The sequence below is a fragment of the Mustela putorius genome, unplaced genomic scaffold, assembly GCF_011764305.1.
Source record: "Mustela putorius furo isolate JIRA1106 unplaced genomic scaffold, ASM1176430v1.1 tig00002353_pilon_pilon_pilon, whole genome shotgun sequence".
Taxonomy (NCBI): Eukaryota; Metazoa; Chordata; class Mammalia; order Carnivora; family Mustelidae; genus Mustela; species Mustela putorius.
Genome location: NW_025421979.1, coordinates 3,090 through 30,722, shown reverse-complemented (window position 1 = coordinate 30,722; position 27,633 = coordinate 3,090). Strand labels below are relative to the sequence as shown.

General features: G+C 36.7%; 1 protein-coding gene across 1 annotated transcript; it reads right to left on the bottom strand.

Annotated features, from left to right (window-relative positions):
- On the bottom strand, positions 1-27,633 carry LOC123394293 (guanylate cyclase soluble subunit beta-1-like). The gene is given in 14 exon segments (XM_045088045.1): positions 1-87; positions 89-133; positions 135-150; positions 507-531; positions 534-663; positions 1,181-1,321; positions 2,357-2,594; positions 5,896-6,093; positions 8,641-8,774; positions 9,969-10,085; positions 11,299-11,529; positions 14,825-15,022; positions 25,921-26,039; positions 27,522-27,633. Coding segments are annotated over 13 exon segments (1,638 nt in total). The 5' UTR covers positions 26,014-26,039; positions 27,522-27,633; the 3' UTR covers positions 1-15.

Below are 27,633 nucleotides of genomic sequence, written 5' to 3'. Positions count from 1 at the left end.
TTGCATGCTGATTAGTCATACCTCTGTTCCTGTATTTTTTCTGGAAAGAAACCAAACTTGCATGGCTCTTTTTTGCCCTTCATGGGACCACGGGGCCTCGGTGCTCCAAATGGAACTGTGGATCTGAGTTTTCCCGGTGTCATAAGACATCTAAAAGACAGGGGACAGGGAAGAGAGAGTCGTATGGAGTATGGTTGTATATCGAGAAAGTGGTATGAACCGAAATTAAAAGTGTAGTGTAGTGTAGTGTAGTGACCCACACTACAGTTGTATACTTAAAGGTAACACAAGGTCTTAGTGACAACGATCATACAAGGGAATTCCCAAGGTGGTGTGGAACCATTAGAAGTGGGAGTAAAATGACCCAATTTTCTCAAATAAGAAATAAACAGTCCTAAGAGCACAAGTGATGACTGTTTAAAAAGAATAAAACCACTGAGAGTTAAGCCACACGTAAAAGACTTTTTTCTTGCAAAGTCAGTCAAAACTAAGACATGTTTTCTTACCTATAGGTATATTCAGACACATTTATTTTCCTTTTTCGCCAGTGGTTTCTGTTCTGCTTGTTAGGTTAACGGTGTTTCCAAAAAGGCAGTACCGCGGCAATCCTCCTGTCCTATCACACCGGGTAACGACCTCTCCAGTGTGTATCCCTATTGTTATCTGCAGAAATCCAAACTTTGTTTTCCATAAGTTCAATCACCAAAACACTAACTTTTTTATTTCTTTACATTACAGAATGTAGAACCATCATATAAAAATCTTGAGAATTCTCTAGAAGAACCCCACGTGTATTATAGCATATTTATAAAATAAAAGAACTCCAAGTGTATTTATAAAAACAAAAAACCTTCACAGATATCTGTCTTCCAGGAGGAACATTCATTTTCTAAAGTCTGAAGATTTCAAAGATATGATTCTGGCAACTCAGATGAGACACAGGAAAGAGGTATTTAAAAATAAGCCAGAAAGGACAGGAAGTTTTATCTCACCCTCATGATTTTACTACATGTAATAGACTAGGTATTTTTCAAATAGGTGGACAGATTTCCCATCTTTATGAAAATTGGGATATAAGAAAAGATTATAATCTATGTATAATTAGTGACTGCCTGGTAAAGAATAGGTCAGTTGTCCACAAAGTTCTCCTCCTACTATTATATGCGTTTTATTCACTAACCTGAACAGATTCGCCATCCACTTGAACCTGACCAGCAATTTCCATCATGTCCAAGGCCAGGTGGCAGATGGACCGTGCATGGTGGATGCATGGTTCTGGTAAACCACTCACGGTCATATACTTGTCACCAACTGTTTCCACCTAGCACAGCACATATAATTCACATGTTCCTTGGTTAGAATAAACATTACCATTTCATTTGCTACCCTTATATATAAACAATGTTTTTTCAAGGCTACTGCTAACTTTAAACTCTCCTTCTCTGTATTCTTTTAAAATTCTAATGCATTCGACTCAACAGATGAAACCTTATAATTATTTCAGATTTACACACATGGCACTTGAGGTCTTTGATTACAGGCAGGTCCAGACACAGCATTATTCTCTCCCTAGTAATTCCGGGTTTCTCACCCCAAATACCCTTACAATTCAATGGACAATTAATTGCCATTAACTCCCTAAAATAATGATGGTTTATGGCACAAGGGCCACTACCCAAAGCCCAGTGATTTATCATGTTCATTAACCATTTATGTTTAATGTGCTCACAAAGCGTTACATTGTACCTCAGAAAACCACTATAAAATCCATAGTCTTTGTGGCACTCCTATTACTGCAGATGCCTGGAGATGGTTTGGCTAACATCCTTACTTTTATGAAGCAATAATGTCCTGACTTCATTTTTTCAAAATTATATTTGTTTTCAATTGAAACAAAGAGCAGAAATATCTTATAAATGTTTATCTTCAAGTCCGTGTTATCTAAAAGCAGATCTGAGTCCCCAGTACCCTTCTCCTGGTCTCCAACTTCTTTCCCATGCTAAGCATTTATATATTTCAGTAAAAATGTCTCCTGCAGAGCATACAACAAATGTTAAATTTATGTTATGTGTCATAAACAACTTGCACAGATTCATTAACGTAAGTGCCAATGAGCTGCTGAACATTTCATTTTCACTAGGGGATCATCAGCACTCTTCCTTTTGTTTACTAGGACGAGAAAGTTTTATAACAAGAGGTAATTATTTAAGAAAATTGTAAACAGTAAATACATGGAGGCTGGCTGCTGCATGGCTATATGGCTAGAATCAGAGAAGGTGCTTGTGATGTCTCTGAGTGTAGGGCCTTGGAATTCAGACTCCAAAGAGTCCCACATTAGGATATGACCTGGACTTGCCTTATAAACAAATGGATTTTTCCGAGAGTCAGTCAATGTGTCAAATCTGGTGTAGAGGTCATTAAGGAGGTTAACAATCTTCATGGCCCCTTCTCCAGATGCGTGCTTGCTACAGAAAGCATTGAAGCCCACGATGCCGCTGAAGAGGATGGTCACGTTGTCGTATCTTTTGGCAGGCACCGGACGCTTGTGTCTCAGCTCATTGGCAACAGACGGAGGGAGGACAGAATATAGCAACCTGTTCAGTTCAGCGGCGTGGGGAAAAAGCCACAGTAAGAAATGATGGGAAGAGCCTTAGTGCTTCTACTGTCCACCTCCTAGAGCTTTGATATCGTATGTACAGTAAAATTCTGGAGTGGTAATAGGACACCCATTACTGGCCATATATGTAAGATACTGGCCATATCGAAGATACTGTAATTTATTTGTTTTCATCACATACAACAACTGCAAATCCAAACCAGTTCATGCCAAATGAAAATAAGTCAAACAAATAAACAGGCAAAGTGGAAGACTGGTAATAGGACAAAGTTTTCATCTGTGGTACTGAATTCTGACCCACCATTATGGTTCACAGTTTGAAAGCTGTTATCACTAGCACTTAAAACACTGTCTGAGTAGCAAAATACCAGGGGCACATTTATCTCTTAGGAATAAGAAATCTACCTGAAATTGTGTAAATAATATTAAAAGAAGTAGATTTCTGGGCACCTCAGTGGCTCAGTCTGTTAAGCACCTGCCTTCCACTCAGGTCATGATTCCAGGGTCCTGGGATGGAGTCTCACTTTGGGATCCCTGCTCAGTGGGGAGTCTGCTTCTCCCTCTCCCTCTGCCCCTACCCCTGCTTGTGCTCTCTCTCTCTCTCTCTCTCCCTTACTCTCTCTCTGTGTCAAATAAATAAATAAAAATCTTAAAAATAAATAAACAGTAGATTTCTCCTCAGTCTCATTCATGACTCACTCTTCCATAAGACTCTGATAAAACAGATGAAGACTGAACTAGGCAAGAAACGGATTGTATTTCTACAGGCAATATGGAGATTACTTTGATGACTTTAGGGATTATGCTGAGAGGCAAGTGTGGTAAACACAGAGGAAGGGGATGAGGGCTGAGGGATGACAGGAGAGAAGCAGAAACTAGGGTGATCGATGTCGCTTGGCATGAGGACCCAGCAGAACAAATGAGCCTTCTCTGCCTTTTTCTTCCCTAGAGCCAGAGGGCATACCATGCTAAATTTAATCGTACAGGCTTCATAAAATATGTTATTTTCAGGGATGAAGTTGTACCACTCACCAGTAAAGGATACAGTTTGAATTGGTTTTCAAGCAGCAGGAGGAAATTGAGCTACCTGCCCTAGGGACTTCCTGAAATTTGCAAAATACCTGGTAGACTAAGGAGTTCACTTAGGGTCACAAGGGAAGTGAAGAGGTCTCAAAGAAACTACACATAGCTTTCAGTTTCCTCATACAAGGATCAAGACAAGTGAATTAAGCAGCTAAGGATAAAGATGGACTTTGAATGGCATTCTCTATGTCATCCATACTATCAATAAATAGTTAACTGGTGTGTTTATATGTGGGCACAGCATTCATCCAAGGGCAGCTACACATGTATTAATGGAAAGAAAAGTACAGAAACTGATGCTGTTATCTATATATATGGGTGCTCGAGAATGAAATAGCTCTTATAGGAAGTAAGACAGATCAGTCCAACTTTCCAAGACAGTTGCCAATTATATCACATTAAAAATGAACACACAAGACCCTGGGTAAAATCTCTTATGAAACTCCAGTGATTTAGTGCCTTTAACTAAAATATGCAAATGAGACCAAGTAGTATGCACACTGCATATTCAAATGAATTTCTTTTTTTTTTTTTTTTTAAAGATTTTATTTATTTATTTGACAGATAGAAATCACAAGTAGACAGAGAGGCAGGCAGAGAGAGAGGGGAAGCAGGCTCCCCGCTGAGCAGAGAGCCCGATGCGGGGCTCGATCCCACGACCCTGGGATCATGACCTGAGCTGAAGGCAGAGGCTTTAACCCACTGAGCCACCGAGGCGCCCCTCAAATGAATTTCTTGAAAATGAAGTATTACCTTTTTTTTAAGGTTTTTCTTTTCTCCCATGACATGGAAAACTATTGGCATGAAATGATCAGATCACAAAATTCATGGGCTTTTATGTATCCATTTTGAGTCTAAAAGTTCCTATAAAGATGCCAATATAGCATTTTATTTTATTTTTATTTCCTTTAAAGATCTTATTTATTTATTTGACAGAGATCACAAGTAGGCAGAGAGAGAGGAGGAAGCAGGCTCCCCGCGGAGCAGAGAGCCCGATGTGGGGCTCGATCCCAGGACCCTGGGATCATGACCTGAGCCTAAGGCAGAGGCTTTAACCCACTGAGCCACCCAGGCACCCCCAGTATAGCATTTTAATTTATTAAAATTCTATTTATCTTATTCAGAAGCACACACAAAAGGCACAATTATATTCCTTAAGTTTTAATTATATCATATATTTTTTGAAGTTATTGATACTTAAGGAAGTATTACCTTTAATGCTATTTGTCCAGTATTTCACAACTTAATACACCATTCACAGAAAAATAGGAGTTTTCGATTTTGTCTTTTTTTTTTTTAAGATTTATTTATTTGAGAGAGAGAGAGAACATGTGGCGGGTGAGGAGCAAAAAGAAAGAGAATCTTACAAGCAGACTCCCCACTGACCACAGAGCCTGAAACGGGACTCAATCTCAGTCTGACGCTAAACTGACTGAACCATCCAGGCACCCCAGATTTTGTTATTTTTCTAACATATCTCATTACAGATATAATTGTTGTGATTACAGATGACATCATAATCTGTCAAATTCCTATCTGCCAAGCCCTAAAATAACCTAGACTCTGAGAGTCCTTTAAAAGACAAAGGCCTATTCTAAGGACAGTGTTTCTCATAACCCTCAGAACCCACCCAGCCCCCGGCACACAGAGGTTGCTCAGTACATAGTTCTCATGTGAAGGAATGAATGAATGGAGAGATCCAATTTAAAGACGCGTTTGAATTATTGTACTGATTTTCCAAGAGAGATATTTTGGCATCTGTTCTTTCAACGTAAAAACTGAAGGCATATTCCCACTACCATTAAGACTGACTTATTTCTGGGGCGCCTGGGTGGCTCAGTGGGTTAAGCCTCTGCCTTCAGCTCAGGTCATGATCCCAGGGGCCTGGGATCGAGTCCCGCATCGGGCTCTCTGCTCAGCAGGGAGCCTGCTTCTCCTCATCTCTCTCTCTGTCTGTCTCTCTGCCTATTTGTGATCTTTCTCTCTGTCAAATAAATAAATAAAATATTAAAAAAAAAAAAAAAGACTGACTTATTTCTGTGTGCATAATTTCTTTTTTAAGTGACACAGAAGGTTTTATTTACTACTCGGGAGCTACCGCGGGTTCCATGCCTCTCTGGTGTGCTGATCAGACTTAACTGTAGTGGAGTCACACTATATAAAGCCCTTCCTTCACCACGAGGCTTCATTCTTACGTATCTGTCTTTTTCTTTTCATCTTCCAAGGCTCTTAATGTGAGCTGCAGCCGGTCTGTGAGGATTTCCAGTTCCTGGGTCAGTTTGTATTCCTCCCTGAATTGTTCTCCCAAAAGAACGAGGTCGCGTGTGGCGTCGTGCAGAGGGATGTCACTCAGATACAGACCTCTCCGTGTCAGATCGTCCAGATTCATCACACTGTTATACAGGGAAAGGAGGCAAAATCAGTGCCAACTTGTCTACATGATAATCCCGAGCCTGGTAACTGTCAAGGAGTATAATCCTGTCACCTTCTACCATTCAGTTCCTCCTACCCATTCAACAGGTGAGGCTACAGACAAGAAAATTGGGGGAGTCACATGAAGGTTATGACTTCATTCTTTTATATATTAAAAATCTATCAAAAAGCAGTGATGAACTTGATATACATTTTGCCAAATCACACGTTTGGTGCCATCGGCGTAAACGGCAAGATAAGGTAGAAACCTGTCCGGTGTGACCTGATCGGGTATTTAACACGAGACTGTTATTCACTGCTATCGCATTTCCCTCTCATTATAAAAAAGATGAAGAAAAATGTCCTTTTACCCTCTGCTACAGGGATAATAATGCCTCTCTTGAGAAACCAGTTCATTTTGGCCTTATGTAACTGGTTAATTTTCCGTCTTAGACGCAATGATTAAAAGTTTACAATCAAATTTATGACCTATCTTCCACATGTATATTATGTATTTATAACTCTTTGACATGTATTATATGTGCTACTCTCCCTTCTGGTTCTAATTTCTACTACTCTTGTTTCCTTTGAAAATATTTCTCATTTTTGAAACATTATTTAATCCTGCTAGATTTTATGCATCTCTCTAATCTAATTTATTTTTTTACCTGTTATTTTTAGAATAGCATACTAATATTTACTGATCCAGCTATGATCTGGTAAGCAACTGCTTTGTAAAACCTTATTTTTTGGTTAAAATGTCTTAAGTTTACATTATTGGTTTCAATTATTTAAATATAAAGTAATTACTTCTGGGCATTCCCAATAAGAATTTCTCTAAAATGATATAACAAGTATTGACTTTACTGAAGAATTTTGGACTGATAAAATGTCTTCTTCTTACATATTCTCAGCAGAAATGTCCACAAATGAAAGCAAAAATTAGCATGTCAATATAGAGAAATAAAATGATCGAAAAGTTTACTAATGAAGCACATGGTCTCTTTCGATTGTGTTAAAATGCATATGTATGTTAAAGCTCACTTTCAGAATAGACCCATCTGAAAAGAGGCCAGATCATCTGACAAATGGTAGACAAGACCATGAGCAGAGAAAATAAAAAGATTATAAGCTTAAAATGAAAATGTACATATTGAGATAGAAAACAATCAAATTATGTCTCACTTTTCTATAAATTTACTTATTATTTTAATGAACTATTAACATATTTTTTCTAAAGTTAAACTAATTGTCTTGAAATTATTTACTTTACAAGTAAAACTGCTTTTAGGTGATCTCACTTAATGTGAAAACAAACCTTTCTATACACATGGACAGGTACCACATGACAAACCGTGAATGTGTCACTATGCGTATTTCTGCATATGGCAATTAACAAAAAGACTCCAAATTGTCTGCTTCTGTTCCCCGAGAGAACTTTATCTCCATGAATAGAAACTGTCCCTACTGAAAAGTTGTCATTCTATTAAAGTTCAACTGGAAAAGAGACAGAAGAAAAAAAAACTTAGGGACAGCCAATGAAATATAGTAAATCAATGTGGGTGACTAAAAAATATAAAAAAAAATTATGTTCTCTAATTTTGCCTCTTTTATTTTCATGATGCATATTCTCAGGAAAAAAGTCCTTAGTCTTACATAGTCTTTAATAGCTTATTGAAGTTCTACAAAGTTCCTTATGTTTTTCAGAGATTTTAAGGCAGTATATTTAAATGAAAAGTGACCATGATGAACTTTAAATTTTTAGCCAATAGCTCACCAAAACATACTTAACTGAATGTATTAACTAAATAACGTGCATAGCTTTCAGTTATGCAGAGCTACAAATACATAAAATATCACCTAACAAGTCTGTTACCTTTTTCTATTTTTCTAAGTAAATGTAGATATAGTTTTCTTATTGTGAGTTCCCATGCATCTTTTAGTAAAATGTTTTGTCAAACTGGAAACACAGCATCCTACAGTTTTATTTTCCTCTGATGGTTATTATAAATAACATAATTTACATAAGTTTCAGTGTAATATATTTTGAATAGTGAATCCTGATTAAAGTTGCTATATATTTTTTATATAAAATTGTTCAAATCCAGAAATATTTTTAAAAAGTAATTTCTTGGTGCCAAATACATCCATGTATTCACACCATCATATCAGATGCTCTACAGAATTGTTTTTCTATGTGACACTCCTTTGGAAGGTATAAAGCTATAGAATTAGCAACCTGCAGATTGGATTTTTCCATGATCCAATGGCATAAACGCTCAGCAAGCTGATTAAGACAGGGCAAATAAAAAAGAATACATGATTTCTTCCGAGCTTATTACAAGTGTTAAATGAAATTATCCTTGTTATAGAGAGGTATATAAACAAGGGTTGTAAAATCTAATTACACTTCGATCACGTAGTGTAAATGATTAAATAAAATGATTAAATAAAATGTTACCGAATTTCTGTTAGCTAAAGATAGGTATTTATATCCATTATAATTAATCAAAAAAAAAAATGATTACCTTGGTGAACACAGAAAAAGTATGCTATCTGCTTCAGGTAAGTAGATCATTTGACCCTTCAGACGTAAGCAGCTGATCTCAGTCCCAGTCAGCTCATCCTCACATTCTAATTTCTCGACATCCAACAATCCTTCCTTGAAAAGGCAAGACATAACCATTAACTAGTACCTTTTTTCCTTACAGTTCAGTAAAAAAATAAGGACAGGCATGCTTCACTTCCTACCAAACCATAAAGGAGAGTAAATGCACCATGTAGATGAGGAAGGACATTTCACCAAAATGGTACCAGGTATTAAGCAAAGTTGGCTACCTGGCAAACAGGGCAGAAAAGCGAGTTGACTGGCTCATTTGAACCCAAAAAGACAACAGCTGTACTACTGTTGGCATACTTGTTGAAAGCTTCCATGAGTCATACTTCTGATTCTCCAGGATGGCTACAACATATAATACTAAGTTCCAGCAAAGAACAACCCAAGACCCTCCATTCCCTATGCCTTCATTCACAGAGTAACAGGGAATAGTTCCAAATACGTCAAACATGTGTGGGTAAGGCCTTTGTGAGGGCCACAGGAAGGACAGGATGTTTACTCCAAGACACTTTGGCTGCACCAGTCTGAAGAACAGAAACTATGAGATCTGGGTGCTACCTAAATAATCAACTGGATGAATATGTTATCACTTTTATTTTCCCACAAAAATGGCATGAAGAATAATGGACAATTTAAGGAAGAATTAAATCAGGACTTTGGTTGAAGTTTAAAAGAACATTCTTTATCAGTTTTGATTTCTAAAATAGCACATGGTAGTTTAAGGAAGTAAAAGATATTTGTTTTATTACGTGAAACTGAGTTGTCCCAATGAGACAGTCTCAAAACTTATGTTTGTTAATTCTGATCCGTTGATAAGAGTCCCACTGCCCCTCAGGCAAACCAAGAATCAGTAACATTGCCTTTGAAATAGTACTCCCTCTGGGGGCACTTGGGTGGCTCAGTGGGTTAAAGCCTCTGCCTTCGGCTCAGGTCATGATCCCAGCGTCCTGGGATCGAGCCCCACATCAGGCTCTCTGCTCTGCGGGGAGCCTGCTTCCTCCTCTCTCTCTGCCTGCCTCTCTGCCTACTTGTGATCTCTGTCTGTCAAATAAATAAATAAAATCTTAAAAAACAAAACAAACAAACAAAAAAGAAATAGTACTCCCTCTGACGTTTTTTGGGGATCTGTCTATAGTTCCTCCATATCACAGAATGGTAAAGTAGCTAACTTTCCCTCGGGGCCATGTCTAATTTGAAACATCCCTTACTCACTCACACTGAAAGAAGTATCTTGATTACCTTACTTCTCAGGACGAAAACCGTATTGATGTGTGAAAGGATCCCATGGAAACTAATGTCAATATGAGGACGAACGAGAGAGAAGACAGACAACAGGCTGCAGTTCCCAGGCTGGAGCTAAGATGTAGATGAAAGGGAAAGAACACAGGATTAGCTGAAATAATTCTTACAATTTGAGATTAGATTAAGCCAGCTCAATAAGACTTAAAAATAGAAAACCATAATCATATGGTATAGGAATTGCCTCAACCATGGGCTCCTGTCTTGACCTATGTCACTCAGCAATCAAACGGGCATCATATCGTTGCATGAACACAAAACCGAATATGGCTTCAGAGTACTCATATCCCAATATAGGCTTCTATAAGTAAGAGAAGCATTTTGGAAGAAGAAATAATAGAAATGTGACTTCTTAAAAGGTAGTGTGAGGTATCAAATGCCTGTGGGTTATGATGAAATTTAAGTAGAAAAACCACCAGAAAACACTCATCCTTTATTAAGAGACAGCTAATAATAGTAATGGGTAACAGTTAATAATTGCTTAGACACTGGACCAAAAGTTCTTTATGCACTCTGTCTCCTCACACCGTAATGAAGGGGAAATAGGCAGAGAAAGGCGAGGTAACGGGCTCACATTCATACAGTGAAAGGGAGGCAGGCCCGGCACAGGAGCCCATGCTGCATACTACCCTACTTCTGGATGGGTAAGTCTACAACAGAGCCCGTCTGGGCTAATCCACCATTAGTAAGGCTCTTTAACTACAAGTGGGAAGTATCTCCAATGTGTTGGATACAACTTCAGAGTTAGTTAGGTGAGAGGGAAAAATAGAAAGGATTTTTCAAATGGTCTGAATAACCCAAGTTAAATGCACCCCAACTGTTTTCCTTCGAGGCTCTGCTCAACCCCAGGAGAATCTATCACTTCCCTCTTTAGTGTTTGTACAATTCCTCTCTCTTCCCTGCAAATGTCAAAGACTGACTTTGAAAGGTATTTTCAGTCAGCATATAGTCATTCAATGAATAAATAAGTGAAAGATGCTTGTTACCAGAAAATCACCCATTTTCTCATTTAAAAAAAAAAAAGCATTCCCATATAATTTTCCCACTGTCCCTGTAAGTGACTGAAACAGAAAAATAAGTAAGTAGTTCCTAGGGAAAGTTGCATATGCTGAAATATACTTAGCTCACAGGTGACAAATTTATGATGTATGATGTCCTGCACATTACATGCAACACACTCAGTGCGTTGAATGAATAAATGGCCGTGTGGAACAACGGCGCCTTCACAGCCTTTTGTCTCAGGCCTTAAGGCAGTTTGAGGTCCTTTTACCTGGGGAAGCACTCTGTAGATGGCATTGCCGCACTGAGTAACCACTAGGTCCCGGTCAAATATTATGTGAAAAGGAAAAGCTTTGCAGAAGGTATAGGGACTGATGCGTGATTCCTGGGTACCATTTTCTTCAAATCTATCAAGATCTTCATAGAAGTCTTCTTCTTTTGACTCTTTTTCTTCAATTAAAAACTGAGTATGATCACATTCTTCATTTCTTTGCTGAATAACCTGGATTCCAAAGGGGAGAGATGGTGTTGATTATCTGAATTTCAGTTTGGTGAAAATATCTGAACACTCAAGACACTGGCTATAAGAATGGTTAATTAGAAAATATGAATATACGGAAATGCTATGTATGTCTTAAATAGGACACTATTTATGGACATTGTCTTGTTCAATGTGAATTAAAGACTGAATGATTATTTGTAATGAAACTGAAAATCTGGTATAGGTCCTTTAAGTAACCCAGACAGCCTCCTGGATAGAATGAGGAGAAAAGTACCACCTTTGTCTTATAGGCTCAGCCCACTCAGCCAGTACACTTGGTTCAGTAAATGAACTACCAACCATACAAAGTGGCTCTATTTAATATGATAAAAAATGATATTCACAGAGGGAAATGAAACAATGGAGATACATATTTTAAAATATATGCAATATCAGGGCGCCTGGGTGGTTCAGCTGGTTAAGCACCTGACTTGCTTTTGGCTCAGGTCATGATCTCTGGATCATGAAATCAAGCCCCATGGTGGGCTCTGAACTCAGCTAGGAGTCTGCTTGAGATTCCGTCTCCCTCTGCCCCTCCCCCTGCTCCCACTAAATAAATAAACAATAAAATCTTTTAAAAATTGCATGCAATGTCATTTTCATCCATCAGTTGGCAATTATACAAAATACCAAATTGGGTAAGACCAGAAAAAGAATCATCTCAAATACCACTAGTGGGAGGGGATCTTGATTAAACTTTCTGATGGGTAGATTGATAATATATAAGTAATCCCCCCAAAATTATACATTCTCTGATTTAATTTCAAACCTAGGAAGTCATTCTAAGGAAGTAACCATAAGAATGAGTAAAGTTCTATAGTTTAAAAAAAATAACTACATTTCTAAAATATTGGGGATCTCTGGGTGGCTCAGTCGGTTAAATATCTGCCTTCAGCTCAGGTCATGATCCCATATTGGGCTCCGTGCTCAGCTTCTCCTTCTGCTGCTCCCCCGCTTGTGCGCCCTCTCTCTCTCTCCCTCTCTGACAAATGGATAAGTAAAATCTTAAAATAAATAAATAAATAAATAAAGATATTATTCATAGGCAAATACATTATTAAGGTATAGAGGGTTTTTGGGTTTTGTTTTTGTTTTGAGCTTAAGAAACTACAAAAAATGCATCCCCTTATAAGGGGAAATACTATATCTCAACTGTGGCCAGATCCAAATGGGAAGTAGCTGGGGCAACGGTTTTTCATTTATAGCTAACTGAAAGCAGAATGTTGCTCCTTTTCACTTTCTGTTCAGGAGTTCAACGCAGCACACTCTGAGACTACAGAACGAATCACAGTTAACATGGACGCCATTGTATATATTCTCTCAAATGCAGTTTCCTGCTGGAATCAGAACATTCCTACTCTCAGTGTCATACTAATCAACTACACTGGCTAAATATTAGTCTTATTTATGATTTTAACATTCTTCCCCTCTAAGGTTGATTTCTCTAAAGTTCCATAAATGAAGTAAGAGTCAGTCTAAAAATTCAAGCCTAACTTTGGTGTTCTGCTCTGATTCCATTTTAGATACAGAAACTGAATTATATACAACCTAAATTTACTAATTAATTCCTCATTTCTGCTCTTTTGCTTTGATTAAATTGTCAAAATGAGTTGCTCTCCGATCATGTTTTTAACGTGTCCTTGGTATATTACTTCTTGACATGGTATAATATTCCTTAAGTAGTTAAATTGTCTGGTAGCTCCAGACCTGTTAAGCTTACAGAATTGACATAAGAATATTTTGGGAAATTAAAACAGTGCCTTTGACAAAAATTAAATATACAAAACATAACTAAAAATGAAAACATTTCAGAATTCTGTGGTGGAGTACTTGAATCAATAAAGGCCATAAGGCAACCTAAATAACGTATAAAGCTATGTAATTAAACCATGTAACTAAGTAAAAACTTGAATTTTATATAGAGTATGCTAATGGCTGTCCACCTTCCATAACAGATATGCTAACCATAGCAACGGCAGTATCCAAGTATGTTTTGTGTTTCTTTCCTGAAGTTTCTATGTGTTTGTCTCTTGCTCAACTTGCCTAAATAAAACAAAACAAAACAAAACAAAACAAAAACAAGAGTAGTTAGACACAGTGGGAATAAAGCCCCTGATGAAGGCTCACTTAGTAGAGATGCAATGTTAGCTTGGTGCCAGGATTAGAAATGAAAGGCATATTCTAGTATTTTGACTAAATTCCAGTGAGACTCCTAATCATGGATAAATTTTGATTCTTTGCCCAAAGTTTTAATTTCACTTTTAAATGTCTCTGGATTTGATAATGTCACGTTATATAGAGTCCCAGTCTCTAGTTATAGAAAAACTAAGACTGGACCTCGGAATCACCAACAAGTGCCCCATCGATACCAACTCCTAAAGAAAGAAAAGCACAAAGCCTACCATGACATCACTAGATGAATGGCCTGGGATGCCTTTCCAAAATCATCAATTTAAATGCTACAATTTTTATTTGGCCTAATATGCTACTTAAAGTTTGAGCTTCACATCTGTGCTAGAACATAACTCTGGCATCTAGGAAATATCCATAAAGAAAAAGAGCAGAAATAGGATATCCCCCTCCCGAATTTTCTCAAACCTGGGGCAACTGAAAGATGGCTTTCAAGGCTGAAGGTGCTGAGCACACAAAAAGCACACAAAAAAAAAAAAGACTAGGAGAGACTGTGGGTTACAAAGAGTCAAACAATGGTTCTCTATTGTACGGAGCTAAGAGCATATATTATCCATAGCAACACAATTTTCAAAGTAGAAGACCTGGCTTCTTTCACCCTGTAATCTAATTAAAAAAAAAAAAAAAGCAAATTTTTTAGATCAAATGAGAGATTCCAACTCTATTTGGGGAACAGACCAAAAAAAAAAATCTACAAAGAATCTGACCGTCCACATTATGGTTTTTTTTTTTTTTTTTTTTGTATGCTAAAGACTACAGCTTAGCCAGTCACATAGCCTTCTGCTGCCCAGCTGGTACGTGCTCACAGGAGATGCAAACTAGGTTTCATTTTGCCTTAAGCAATGTATAATTGGGAAGAGCTATCTGCCACCACAAGAAAAAAAAATATCCTGTAGAATGACTTCTAAGACCAAATATTTCTATATTGCTGGTACGGCACTGGTAGGGCTAAAATATACCCTGATGAATTCCATCAGCAGTGATAACTAAAGGTAAATTCATGGACTATCATGTTCACTATCCCATGTCAGATGTGTTCAGAAGAGTCTCCCTCACTGACCATTACCTTCATGTCTATTTCGGTGCCATGTATCTGCTGAGCTACTGTTTTGATGATTCCGATGACAATATCCTGAAGACCTTCTCTCTCTGAGTAGTAGTGCAGAATGAGTCCTTTGCCCTTTTCTGCATCGGTGCACCTAAAGGAAGGGGCACGCATACCTGGGTAGATAGTAGCGAGGTGGTCATGCAGAGCATCAAGGTTCTGCAATAAAGAGGAAATACAATGAATAAATGATGCCTCCACAATGGCAGCCGACATTGAGAAAACAAGATAAGGAAAAAACAGGGCTTGAGTCTGAGGTTGGTTGGCAGAATGACTGTTTGAACATTCACATAGCACAACCTTCCCCTGTGCAACGAAACAACTGTAAAGTAAGAGCCACAGAGAACTTAAAACTAAAGTGGTATGATTAAGACAAACATCTATGGCTATTAACAGTTAATACACTTGAAAGAAGGACAAATAAGTTGTATGTAAACAGAATGCCCAAAACAAGAAAAACATAATTATGGGCTAAAACAAAGATATACAGATTTATAGGAGCTTGGGAAAGTTGTATATGCATGTTATAATAAACAATATGGATGCCCAAAGTGATCACATATTACCCTCTGTTTACACCACAATCCTAAAAAGTATTAATGCAAAAACCTGTATCAGTGATAAGCATATGAAACAAGCATATTATTTTGTGAAGTAATATTTTAGAATTAAAAGCATTTTATAAATTTAAATAGCAGGATTGTTTCATATTCATCAGTAGCCCCCAATCAAGATAGAGGGTCACAGCTGACCTGCGAAATAATTATCTTTTGGAACAGAATCTTGGAAAACAATACATTTACCAATAAATATTTTCTGTGCTTACAGCTTTGCCATTAGCATAGAACCTAACAAATTCCCCAGCATCCTGTATTACTCACCAATACACAAAAGTTATTTATATAAAGATCACCAGGAGAAATGGTGCAAACTGTATGTTTCGTTTGGTCCAACATGGTTTTTCAAATAAACAACTCATAATGCGTTAGCGTGTGTGTGTTACATAAATGTAGTAGGATATGCACAGCACAGCAGGTTATAAGAATTAAGAGTGAGGTAGCTTTAGAATTAAGGATACTTTGATTGAAAACATGACATTGTCCTCAGCCCAATAACAGCAGGGAATTGAACTGCCAACATCTGAATGAACAAGGAAACAATTATGCCCTAGAGACTACATAAAGGAACATGGTCCTGCTGTCACCTCCATTATAGTCTAGTGAGACCTGAATGGACTCTGACCTTAAAAAAAAATGCAATATGCCTGACAATTCACAGACCTGTACCCCTGGGGCAAATAATACATTACATGTTAATAAAAATAATTAATAAATTTAGAAAATAGAATACATTTGTTTTGTCTAGGGCACTTACATTTGTGGTAATTTGGCATGGCAGCAATAAAAACGAATACACCAAGCAAATAGTAATCTTTCAATAACTGGTCATTATCACTAAAAACAAATGGGTAAAATAAATTAGTTTCCGAATCCCATGAGCATAAAAGAATGCATAAAAAAGGAGGTGCTGGAGATAGGCCAAAATTGAACTATGGTTCAGGTTCCAAATGCCTCAAAGAAGCCAATTTAGGGAAACAGAAGAATCCAGTAAGATATTAGGATGTGAGTATAAGATGGCTCCATGGGTGCTCAAATCTGAGAAATACTCCACCAGGACACCAATGGCACTGTGGTTTATAGTTTTCTGTCCCTTCCATTCAAAGATTCAGTCATTCTATAGCTATTCCATATGCATTATGTATTATGAACCGTATGAGGGGCAAGCTAGGGGCAGGGTAGAGAGTCAGATACAAACCTGCATGACATGGACCTTGATGTTAAGCTCCTCATGGTTCATATCACAAACCAAAGTGCAGAGTGGCTTTTGAGGCATAAATATCAGAGCCAATAGCTCAGATTGAAAGAATGGGGTCCAAAGACTTCAACGTGAAGAGAAGGCCTGAGCTAGGTCATGAAAGGCTGACATTCTGATTCAGAAAAATGTTTCAACAGTCTGGTTTCTTCTTCAATTGCCTTCATGCCTAGAGACTTTTGTTTTCTTCCTGAAAATTACACTTGTTACAATTAAATCAGGTCTGCTCTTAAAAATTTCAGTTCATCCTGATTGCCTCTAGAGGTTGCTATTACCATATAAAAACAATCCAATATGGCGGACACTAAGTATTAGCCAGTTCCTAGAAACTGCAAACCACTGAAAGGCCTAAAACTATTTTACGTGGTTGAGTCATAGGAAGTTAGTTCTTCCTGTAAGTTTTCCTCATGAAAATTCTTCCCTGGAAAGGGAAGAAGTGAAGACTGTTCCTTTCTAACTCTTCCAGATCCCTTCTACCACAACCAGTATTGCAGGAAAATGTGAGAGAAAATCTGGTGAGAAGAAATATCACCAACAAAGTGTGATACTTATTTCCATTTCTCACAAAGTAAAAACTGAGCTTATTGCTGCATTTAGGAAACGTCCTAATGTAGTCAGGCCCAAGAACTATGCTGTGACTGATTTCAAAGAAAAAGGGAGTCTAATGAGAACTTGACATATGTATCTTAATTTCTTTACATTTTTCCTCTGCAAAATGTTCAAATATATCATAAATCAATATGCCAACCTCACTTCTGTACTCACATATTTTCCTCTCATGTCATATTGTATCATTAGCACATTTCTATATGCAACTACACAGATGGCATGAGACAGTAACAACTGGTACCATTTATATTAGCAGCACCGCTGATGCCCATGAAGGCCAGAAATTGGCCAGGATCTCCCAAGACCACTTTCCACGAGTCACACAAGTCACACAAAGGTAAACACTGCCCCTTAAATGTGGACCCATTTTAATTTAAATAAAAATACTGATAATACTAAGGCATTAAAATTGATAATTAAATATTGCTTATATTTATCACTTTAAAGCAATGGAATACAAAACGTACCAGGTCACAAGGCACATCTTTTAAGTTTTTGCAGTAACCAACTCTCCAGAGCTTTACATAAACCTCTTTATTGAATTTGCTATTAATTAAATGGACAAGTAAAGTGCTTTCCTGGAGCCTAAAAGATTTAACACCACTTAATCTAAGATTGATTTTCTTTAGATAGTATCTAACATACAAAATTCTCTCGGGATTTCTTTAGTTACAGCTTTCCTTACTTGGTTTTATTCTTTCAAAATTCAAGTGATGACCACAGCTTGTCTACTATTAAAAATGGACTTCATGATTAAAAATTAAGTTGACTTCATTTGAGTACATTTCTGTTGCTAAAAATGAGCCTTCTTCATAGTTAGGTTGCACGTGTTTGCAGCAACCAGAAAGACCGCAAAAAAGATTCTCAAAAAACCCAAGGGACAACACTGTCTACCTCTTATAATATGATCTCTATACAGTTAATTCTTCATCTACATGATGGTAACAATGTATTATGGGGAACAAGAATTTCATTTTAAAATTACTATTCTATCTTATTTCTAAATATACCATGGGAATAGGTATACAAAAAAAGACCTGAATGACCAGTTACAAAGAAGTATATGTACATAAAAGAAACATAAAAAAAAGTAAACACATGTATTTCAGCACAGCAGATTCCCAGCAAACAATAAAGCAAAGCTTAAGTCTGCTCTGACTTCATTCTTCTGAGCTTTAGAAGTCAGAGAACAAGAAAGGGATAAGAGAGCAGTTCCATTTATCTATTTTCTCTCAAGATGCCAAAAAGGGTAGTCAGATTTTCATGTCGCCTCTTGTGTTCTGGTATCATTTTACGGCATTTTCTATAAGCAAAACAAATATACTTTTCTCCTCGGGAATTCTGCTAATCCATAAGTCCAATTCATCTTGTGACCTAGCATTTATTAGTTACAGAAGAAAAAGGAGTGCTGGCATCCTGGGAAATTGTGCTGGGGTTCTGGATTTAGCGCAATCCACAGATTTAGGAAACAAACGAGAATTTATTATTCCTTTGAGAAATACTTTGAAGTTCCATATTTTCAAAGATCTTGGAATGGTTCGAAATAAATCAAAGTTGTCGCCGTAATATGCACAGTAAAAATAAGTTCATACATAAATTACAGAGGCAGAGTTTCCAGGAATTAACTACCTCATTTCCCTGCTTCCTCGGCATCTAATGAAAAATCTCTAAATGATCCACATGTTAAGTGGGTGGAGTAAGTTCTCATCTTGAACGTTTTAAGAGAGATTTTTTTCAGTTGCCAAGTAGCCTTATCCTAGTGAAAGGGAGTTGCCTGTGTTACTGGAGAACATAACGGAGATTTCAAATGGGAAGAAATCCTTAAAAACCAGTCATTTCCGACGTCTCTTTTTTTTTTTTAAGATTTTATTTATTTATTTGACAGAGATCACAAGTAGGCAGAGAGGCAAGCAGAGAGAGTGAGGGGGAAGCAGGCTCCCTGCAGAGCAGAGAGCCAGATGTAGGGCTGGATCCCAGGACCCCAGGATCATGACCTGAGCTGAAGGCAGAGGCCTTAACCCACTGAGCCACCCAGGCGCCCCTCCAACCTCTCTTTTTTAAGGAGGGAAGATGAGATGAAGCATTTCTTATCTTTTCACTTCTTATACTTGTGGAAAAACATGACGAACTCCAATATTTGTGTATAAACAGCATGATATTTGAAACATATTTTGTCAAGTTTCATAAGAAATAAGTAAGTCATTTTAGAATTTGAACATCAAGAATGAAACAAACAGAACCTAAATAAAGATGGAAAATCCAACCCATGTAACAGGAAGCACCAAGGCTGGGGTATGAATAGCATGAGATCAGAACAAGTAAGAAGTTAGAAGTAAGTAATGGAAGATCAGAACAAGAAGGAAGTTTTCATGACACTCCTTCTGCCTTTTCCTCTTGGAACTACCATGGGAAATAGTATCTCTGAAAAGATACAGAGAATCTTTTTAAGAAGAAATAATGCAAAGCTCTATTTAAAAAGAAACTGTATCAAAATCACTAAAATTATTTCACTGGTAATACTGTTAAAACTACATATAATTATCATTACCATCCTCTCAAGAAAAATACATTAATTAAAGAAAAAAAGGCAAATAGTCATAGAATTACCTGTGTAAAATATTTTACTTATTATATAGCTTTTAAATTCATGTTTAAAAAAATATCCCATTGACATACTGCAATCGGCAATATATTATAAAACTGTGAAAACATATGTCAGTTATTTCAAGAGAAAAAACAGTCTTACAATTTTAAAATACTCATCTTCCCTCATAAGTCCATACTTGTCCATTTTAAAACTGCAGGTTATAGAAACTACCATTTTGGATGTTGAGAGAAACAGGTCCTTTTGAAATTCAAAAGTTAAAAATAAAATGAATAGTGCATTTTTGCCCAAGAAATATTATAAATAATTTAGGGAAGTATTAGAATTTCACAGCTGTTCAGGAAAATCCTCGTATTTCCCAAAATAACACTTCACACAAACATTTAAGAATTTTAGATCCGTCATCAATCCCAGACTCTCCTGATGGGCTGGCTAAATCACCGCCATGTATTAAAAGCCATAACCTTGAGTCAGCCTAAATTTGAAGGAAATTTCACGGCAGGCTGCACAGAGGTGCTAGTAGAGGAACATCATGACTGAATGAGTGAAGCTGCTGCTACACCAAAATTAGTACAAGGAACCAGCGTTTCCAACAAATGGTAACAGAATATTTGCTTGCTATTCAACTGAGATTCCAATGCGTATATAAGCAGACTCATAATTTAAATCCTTACTAATCCCTAAGATTGCTCAGTGCTCATCTAGTTTTCATTAGGCAATCTGGCAGCTTTCCATGCTCATCTGAATTTCATTTTACCTCTGTAAAAGTATTGGGATGTAAAGAATATATAATGTAACAGTAATATAACACCCGTGAGAATGAATGGGTGGTCCTGCGTGGATTGACTTGGGTTTCATTCCCTGACGCTGTATATCATTCTAATCTGAGCAGACATGGTGGCTCAAAACTCTTGACTCATCTGTACATGTGTGTATAAGTGTACAAGTTCACACTAACACAGACATAAAAAATGAAGAAAAGAATAATACTCAGGCTGCTGTTCCAATTATGCATTACTGTGTGTCAAAGCACCCCAAACTTATTGGCTTAAAACAGTAAGATATCATTATCCCTAGTGATTCTGTGAACTTTCTGGACTCAGGAAATTCTTGGGTTGCTGTTCATGAAGCTGGGGTTGGTGTCATCATAATGTTCTACCAGGCTGTTTCCCCAGGACAGGTCACTCAAAGGGCTGGTGGTAGTTGTCAGCCCTTTGCTGGGAGTTCAGCAAGCACCACTGTCTGAGAGCCCACACATGACCTCTGCACGTGTCTTGAGCTTCTCACTTCGAGATACTGGGTTCCTGGAGTGAGCATCCCAAGAGTAACTATTCCAAGATACTCAGGTGGAAACTTTAAGACTTCTTATAAACAAGCCTAGGTAGTATCAAAATGTTACTTCTGCCATGTTCTATGGTCAAATAATCACCAAAGTCAACCAAGATTCAAGGGAAGGCAAATTCTGCTTTGTGATGGGAGGGGCAAAATCCTATTTCAGCGGAGCACGTGAAATGGGACATATTAATGCAGTGATTTTTGGAAAACTCAATCAGCAATAATGCAACTAGGACAGTGGAAGTAAGATGAGTGTGGATTAAGGTAGAAATACTGTCAAATCGGACATTCCTTTCTCTTTTTTTTTCTTTCTTATTTTTTTTTAAAGATTTTATTTATTTATTTGACAGAGAGAGAAAGCACAAGTAGGCAGAGGCAGGAGAAGGGGAAGTAGGCTCCCCACTGAGCAGACAGACTGATGTAGGGCTCCATCCCAGGACTCTGAGATCATGACCCGAGCCAGAGGCAGAAGTTTAACCCACTGAGCCACACAAGTGCCCTTTTCTTTTTTTAAATGAAGGTTTCAAACCCTACATAGTTTTTGCACTATTTTATTCAATATGCTAGAACCTTCAAATAGAAATCTACTACAATAGCAGCATGAGGGGCGCCTGGGTGGCTCAGTGGGTTAAGCTTCTGCCTTCGGCTCAGGTCATGAGCTCAGGGTACTGGGGTAGAGCCCCACATCAGGCTCTCTGCTCAGCAGGGAGCCTGCTTCTCCCTCTCTCTCTCCCTACCTTTCTGCCTACCTGTGATCGCTGTCAAATAAATAAATAAAATCTAAAAAAAAAAAATAGCACAAAACTGGACATTTTATTCCTATTTACAATTAAGAAAATGGCAGAATAGGAGAAAAATTCTTGCAGAAACGTGGTCTTATCTGTAAGACAATATATCCAAGTAAAATGTACAAAATTTAAAAATCAGAATGTCCTGTTTTTCTTTATCTCTTTGATAAATCATATTTCCATTTGCTAAATCAACTAAAGGATGATAATAAATTTGAAGGTTTATCTACCTTTTTTTTTTTTTTTTTTTTAAGAGAGCAAGAGAGAGGGGAGTGGGAAGGGACAGAGGGAGAGGGAAAGAGAGAATCTTAAGCAGTCCCTACATCCAGGGCAGAGCTGACACAAGGCTTGATCTCGGGACAGTGAGATCATGACCTGAGCCAAAATCAAGAGTCGGATGCTTAACCTACTTAGCCATCCACATGCCCTAAGAACCATTCTTAATAACATATCCAACTGAGAGGCTGAGAAAAGACAACTTCCAAGGAATTCCTCCTTGGAATCATGATGAGTGCTCACAGCTGTCCAGCGTAAAGCATAGTCAAATGGTTCTCCATGTTGTAATTCCAGTAACTATTTTATTGTTGCCTGGGAACTGCAAGTGGAGATACTAGAATGATGATTTTAAAAGTTTCTAGATAAAATAATGTAACTTATAAATTAATTAATAAATAGCAGTTTGCCACGTCCACACGAGGTGGAAATTGGTCTACTGTGTGTCTATTATTATACATTTCAAACTATAATTCATTTCTTAAAAATCTATATAGTCTCATTAACAGAATAATAATAATAAAATAAAAATAAGCTGTCATCTCTAGTAAAAGAATTAATCTTGAGCTGTTGATGTATTTTCTTCCTCTTTTTATACAAACCACAAATCTTCATTCTTCAATCTTCAAAAATGATATTTATTCATTCCCAGATACAGACTGTATCTGTGGAGATACCATCATTAGAAGATTATACATGGTCTCTGGCTCCATGAAGTTTACATTCCATCCCAAGAAACAGGAAATGATAATAGTGTGTGAGAAATACGAGGGCTGGGGAAATATGTGTACTGTGAAAATACGGGAAGTGCTAATTACCCGACTCAGGAAGGGGAGCGATTGGAGAGGAGTGGTGTCCTCCTGGAAGAAGTCACTTGACCAATGGGATAAACAGGATTTACTTAGGTGAAAGTATCAGTGTTCCAGACAAAGGGAAGAACAAAATAAAAACAAAGATTCTAAAGGAAGTTCTGTTTGGCCAGGCTGCAGGAGAGGAAGAGGAAGGATGGATAGGGGATGTAAGCAGTTTCAATCATTTTAATTACTTTCTACCTTTTCTAGTGAATAATTGGGAATCACTGAAGGATTTAAGCAAGAAAATGATGTTAATAATGAAACAGATTTGCATTTCAGGAAAAACAGTAGAGTTATAGAATGGAGAAGAGATTAGAAGAGGCTCGAAGAGAGGCTGGGAAACCATCCACTCTCTCAAGAATAATAGTTCACGCAAAAGTGTAGAAGAAACAAAAAAAAAGTGATAGAATTCTCAAAATACAGTATTTAGGAAATAGATTTTAAGGCTTTGATGATTTATTAAAATCAGGCGGTGAAAAAGAAAGGTTTTTAAACTCTTTAAAATGAGACCCAGTTTATCTTACTCTTTAGTGAAGGATTAAAGTCTATGAAAAACAATATTTTATTAGTTTATATAATGCAAAATGTAAATTTGTATATGGAAATGAGGATCTTAAGACAACTTATGAAATCAGTTACTTTATTCTGTCATCACTTATACAGAAAAAATATTCATTTAATTTCTATGTAAATAGCCTAATCATAAGATAAATACCTAAGTATTTTAATTCATTCAATTTGCTGGTAAGATAGGCAATTTGAAAAACAGGGGAAAAAAGAAATAAAAAAATATCCACTATTGGCAAAAACTTCACAGTATTCAAACTTTCTAGTTTCTTGATCATTCACACTCACAGTGAAAGAAACCCCAAATCATATGTAATTTAAAGATATATTAACTATAGTTGCATATTGACTTGGAGGAAAAAGGACTTAGGGCTACTTAGAGTAACACCATCCAGTGGAAACAGAAGGTGATAAAAGCAAAGCACAGCAAAGCACAGATAGATATTAGCCACATAAGTAATGTTCAAGTTTCTAGTGGCCACGGTTAAAAAAAAAAAGAAATAGGTGAAATTAATGTTCATGATATATTTTTATAAAACTCAGCACATCCAAAATATTATCATCTCAAAACAGAATTTATATAAAATATTTATCAGCAATTTTGTATCCTTTTCATACTTCCTTCAAGTCTGTTCTGTATTTTACCCACAGTCCATCACCTTTCAAATACTTAGTAACCATATACTTAGTGGCTAATAGCTATCCTACAGGACGATGCAGTTTTAGAACCTAGGGAAACCCACCAAGAGGCTGCTTACTCTCCTATTGTGCCCTTAAAAATTGAGCTGGATGATCACAGTGAGTAGAGGTTAAAATGAATCTTTGTAAACTCCTTTGGATAGCTGTTCTGCTATGGAGATGTGGCCACTGAGAACAAACCTCAAAGTTAAGACAGAGGAACTGCAAATTGCAACTTTCCCAATAAAGTGACAGCAGCCAACCAAAGTATTAAAAGACAGAATATGTATTCAAAAATCCAAAATCCCAATAAACTTTAAATATCAAACTTTGATCCATTTAAAATAACTCATTTAAATACAGCCTGTTAAAGCTTAATTTAAAAATCTCCTGGCAGCGACTTCTCTTGGAATTGGCAGTTTTTTTTTTTTTTTCTTTTGACACCAGTAGTTCTATAAATCCATGGCAGGGCATTGCAAACCAGTTTCTATCTTGATTTAATGCTGTCTTAAGTTTATAAGAAAAAATGGTCACTATGTAAACAACAGATATTTTGGTTAAAACACTACAGTTCTTATTTGGCTGTTAAATCAATAATGCAGCTGGACTGAAAGTAGTTTACATTCCCTCAAAACTGGGCTTGAGTTCAGCTAGTATTGCACTGACATCATTTTCCAGCAAGATCTGGCCGCTTTCAGCGGCTGGTTTAGAAATAATTCTTTACAAACAACCACATAATTTTCAACCTTAACAGATTTCAAGAAGAGGGGCTTATAAATGCCTGTGCTTAAAATAGGGCAGGCAATCCAAAAATAGTCTCTCATCTAATGGGTAATTTACTAGTACCAACTTTTAAGGTAACTTAAATAAGCACAGAAGACAAGGCAGTTGGATACATTATTTCTTTCACTTCACCTGAAACTGACTTAGAGAGTGCTCTCCTATTCTACTTGCTACAGTAGCTTAATTAGTATGTAACTAGAAGCAATCCTTCTCAAACTTGTTTTGGTGGTCAAGCACCTGAAAGACATGAGCCCAACAGAGAACATCATGGACACTGCCATAGTATTTAATTACACTATATACAAACTAAGAATACCTTGAAAGAGAAAATAAGACCAGATTATATATCTAAAACATAAAACCACAACTACACAACTACTAGCACATATAAACCATGCAAAAGGGGGCAGTTAAACAGATCACAATAGGCCATGTTGAGATTTTCAAAGAACGTTAATTTACAACCTGAATATTCAAGGTCAGCAACTAAAAAGTTCAAGAAAAAAAATATGAAACAAAAAATGCTAAAAATGCTTTCAAGACCACCCAATTACTTGATGGGATTCACTGTGATTCCATTTCAGCAGCAAGACGCCGTCATCCAGCTGGCAGAGCAAAAAAAGTATTCTAGAGCCTCTGTTTGAGAATCACTAAACTCAGAGCTTTTAACTATTGGATTTCAAATTGCTTTACCTGTAGAAATTCTCTGACATTAGATCCCAGGACACGCAAGATTGTATCATAACCAGACTCTTGACAAAAGACAAAAAACATCTTCCCGAACATTTGGAGGATTTCCCCAGCATTGAGATCTGTTTATAGGTTGGGAGGAGAACAACAACAATAAAATATATTACAGCTAGAATATTGTTAATGGGAAAAATGAAAACAGGTGCGAAATTTAAAAATTAAACTATCTTCAATTTTGTTTGTGCAAGTAGTCATTGGTCACAAGAAAAACTTCTGGCCTGAACAATACAATGAAATCTGTGAGGAGAAAATATTTACATGTCAAGAGCACAGATGTGTACCTATATGCAAAACAATCAGTTTCTTGGCTATCACAACAAATTCTGAACTTTTAAAAAAACTTATATTTAGTGTATTAACTTATTTTTTTCTGAAAAACACAGAAAAAAATCATCAAGAATGCACATGACAGTATTTGGGTGAAAAAACACTTTTCTTCACATAAATATGCATATTTAGTAAGTTGGTTACATATAACATGTACCCCAATATCCTGCTTTGTTTCTTAATGTTCAATCATTAATATTTCCTAAAATCTTTATATTTTTCTGTAACATTTATTTTAATTTCCATGTCATTAACACAACAAATTAATTTAACAATCCACTTGTATCAAAAAAATATAGACTTTCCTAGTTTTTGATAATGTAAGTTATCTCAAAATGAAAACATACATCAATCTTAATGCAAATAGATCTAACAATTATTTGAGGAAAAATTCCTAGAGGGTTTGCCACATTTTTTAAAGAGACTTGACTAATGATGCAAAATTATTCTCTACAATGTTGTCTTAATTTACCATCAGATTAACAATGTGTATGACTTCCTCTTTGACTCTACTGTTGAATACACTAGATGCTTAATTTTAAAAATAACCAACTCTGTGAATAAAAATTTCATATTTGTTTCAGTTTTGATTACTAATGATGCAGGATATTTTTATTATTAACAATTTTCAATTCTTTCTTTGTAATTCTTGTGTCCTGTAATAGATATTTGCTCTTCTACTTATTATTGGAAGCAAAGCTAAAAACTTCTTTCTATTCTATCCAAATAGGAGCCTAATTGTAAATTAAGCATGTGAGAATAACTCTGAGGAAAACTTTTTTTTTTTTTTTTCATGAAGCTGTGTTTAAAACTTTGCCTACTTTGCAGGAATTTCATGTAGATCTCAGTTTCTTACTTCTTTACCAATAAAGTTAATGGAATGCAAGATTACAAGAGAGATTCAGGGACAGTATTTTCTGCATACTACACTTTTGTAATTACTGTGTTGTTGATACCATAACTGAAGTTATTATTACATGAAGTGTCAATAATTTTTTTTCCACCCCAACACATGGTTTTCGGTGAGGGGCTACAGAGAGCTTCTCCACTCTTTAAAGAGCTTATGAAGGAAAACTAGGACTCAGGAAAGCCTGAGCCTTCCTCCACCATTGTGCAGTGTACAACCTACCTAACAATATAATGGGATCTCGGTTCATGTACTCCTTTGGGCTTCTCTGTGTAACTTAGCCAAAGAAGGAAAGACACATTCAACTTACTGAGAACTTTGCTTGCAGCAGCAACCAAATCATAAGTTTTAGAATCATCATATATTATTCTGACAAGAAACTGTCCTTCTTCATCTAACTGTGCCTCTTTTCTGGAAAACAA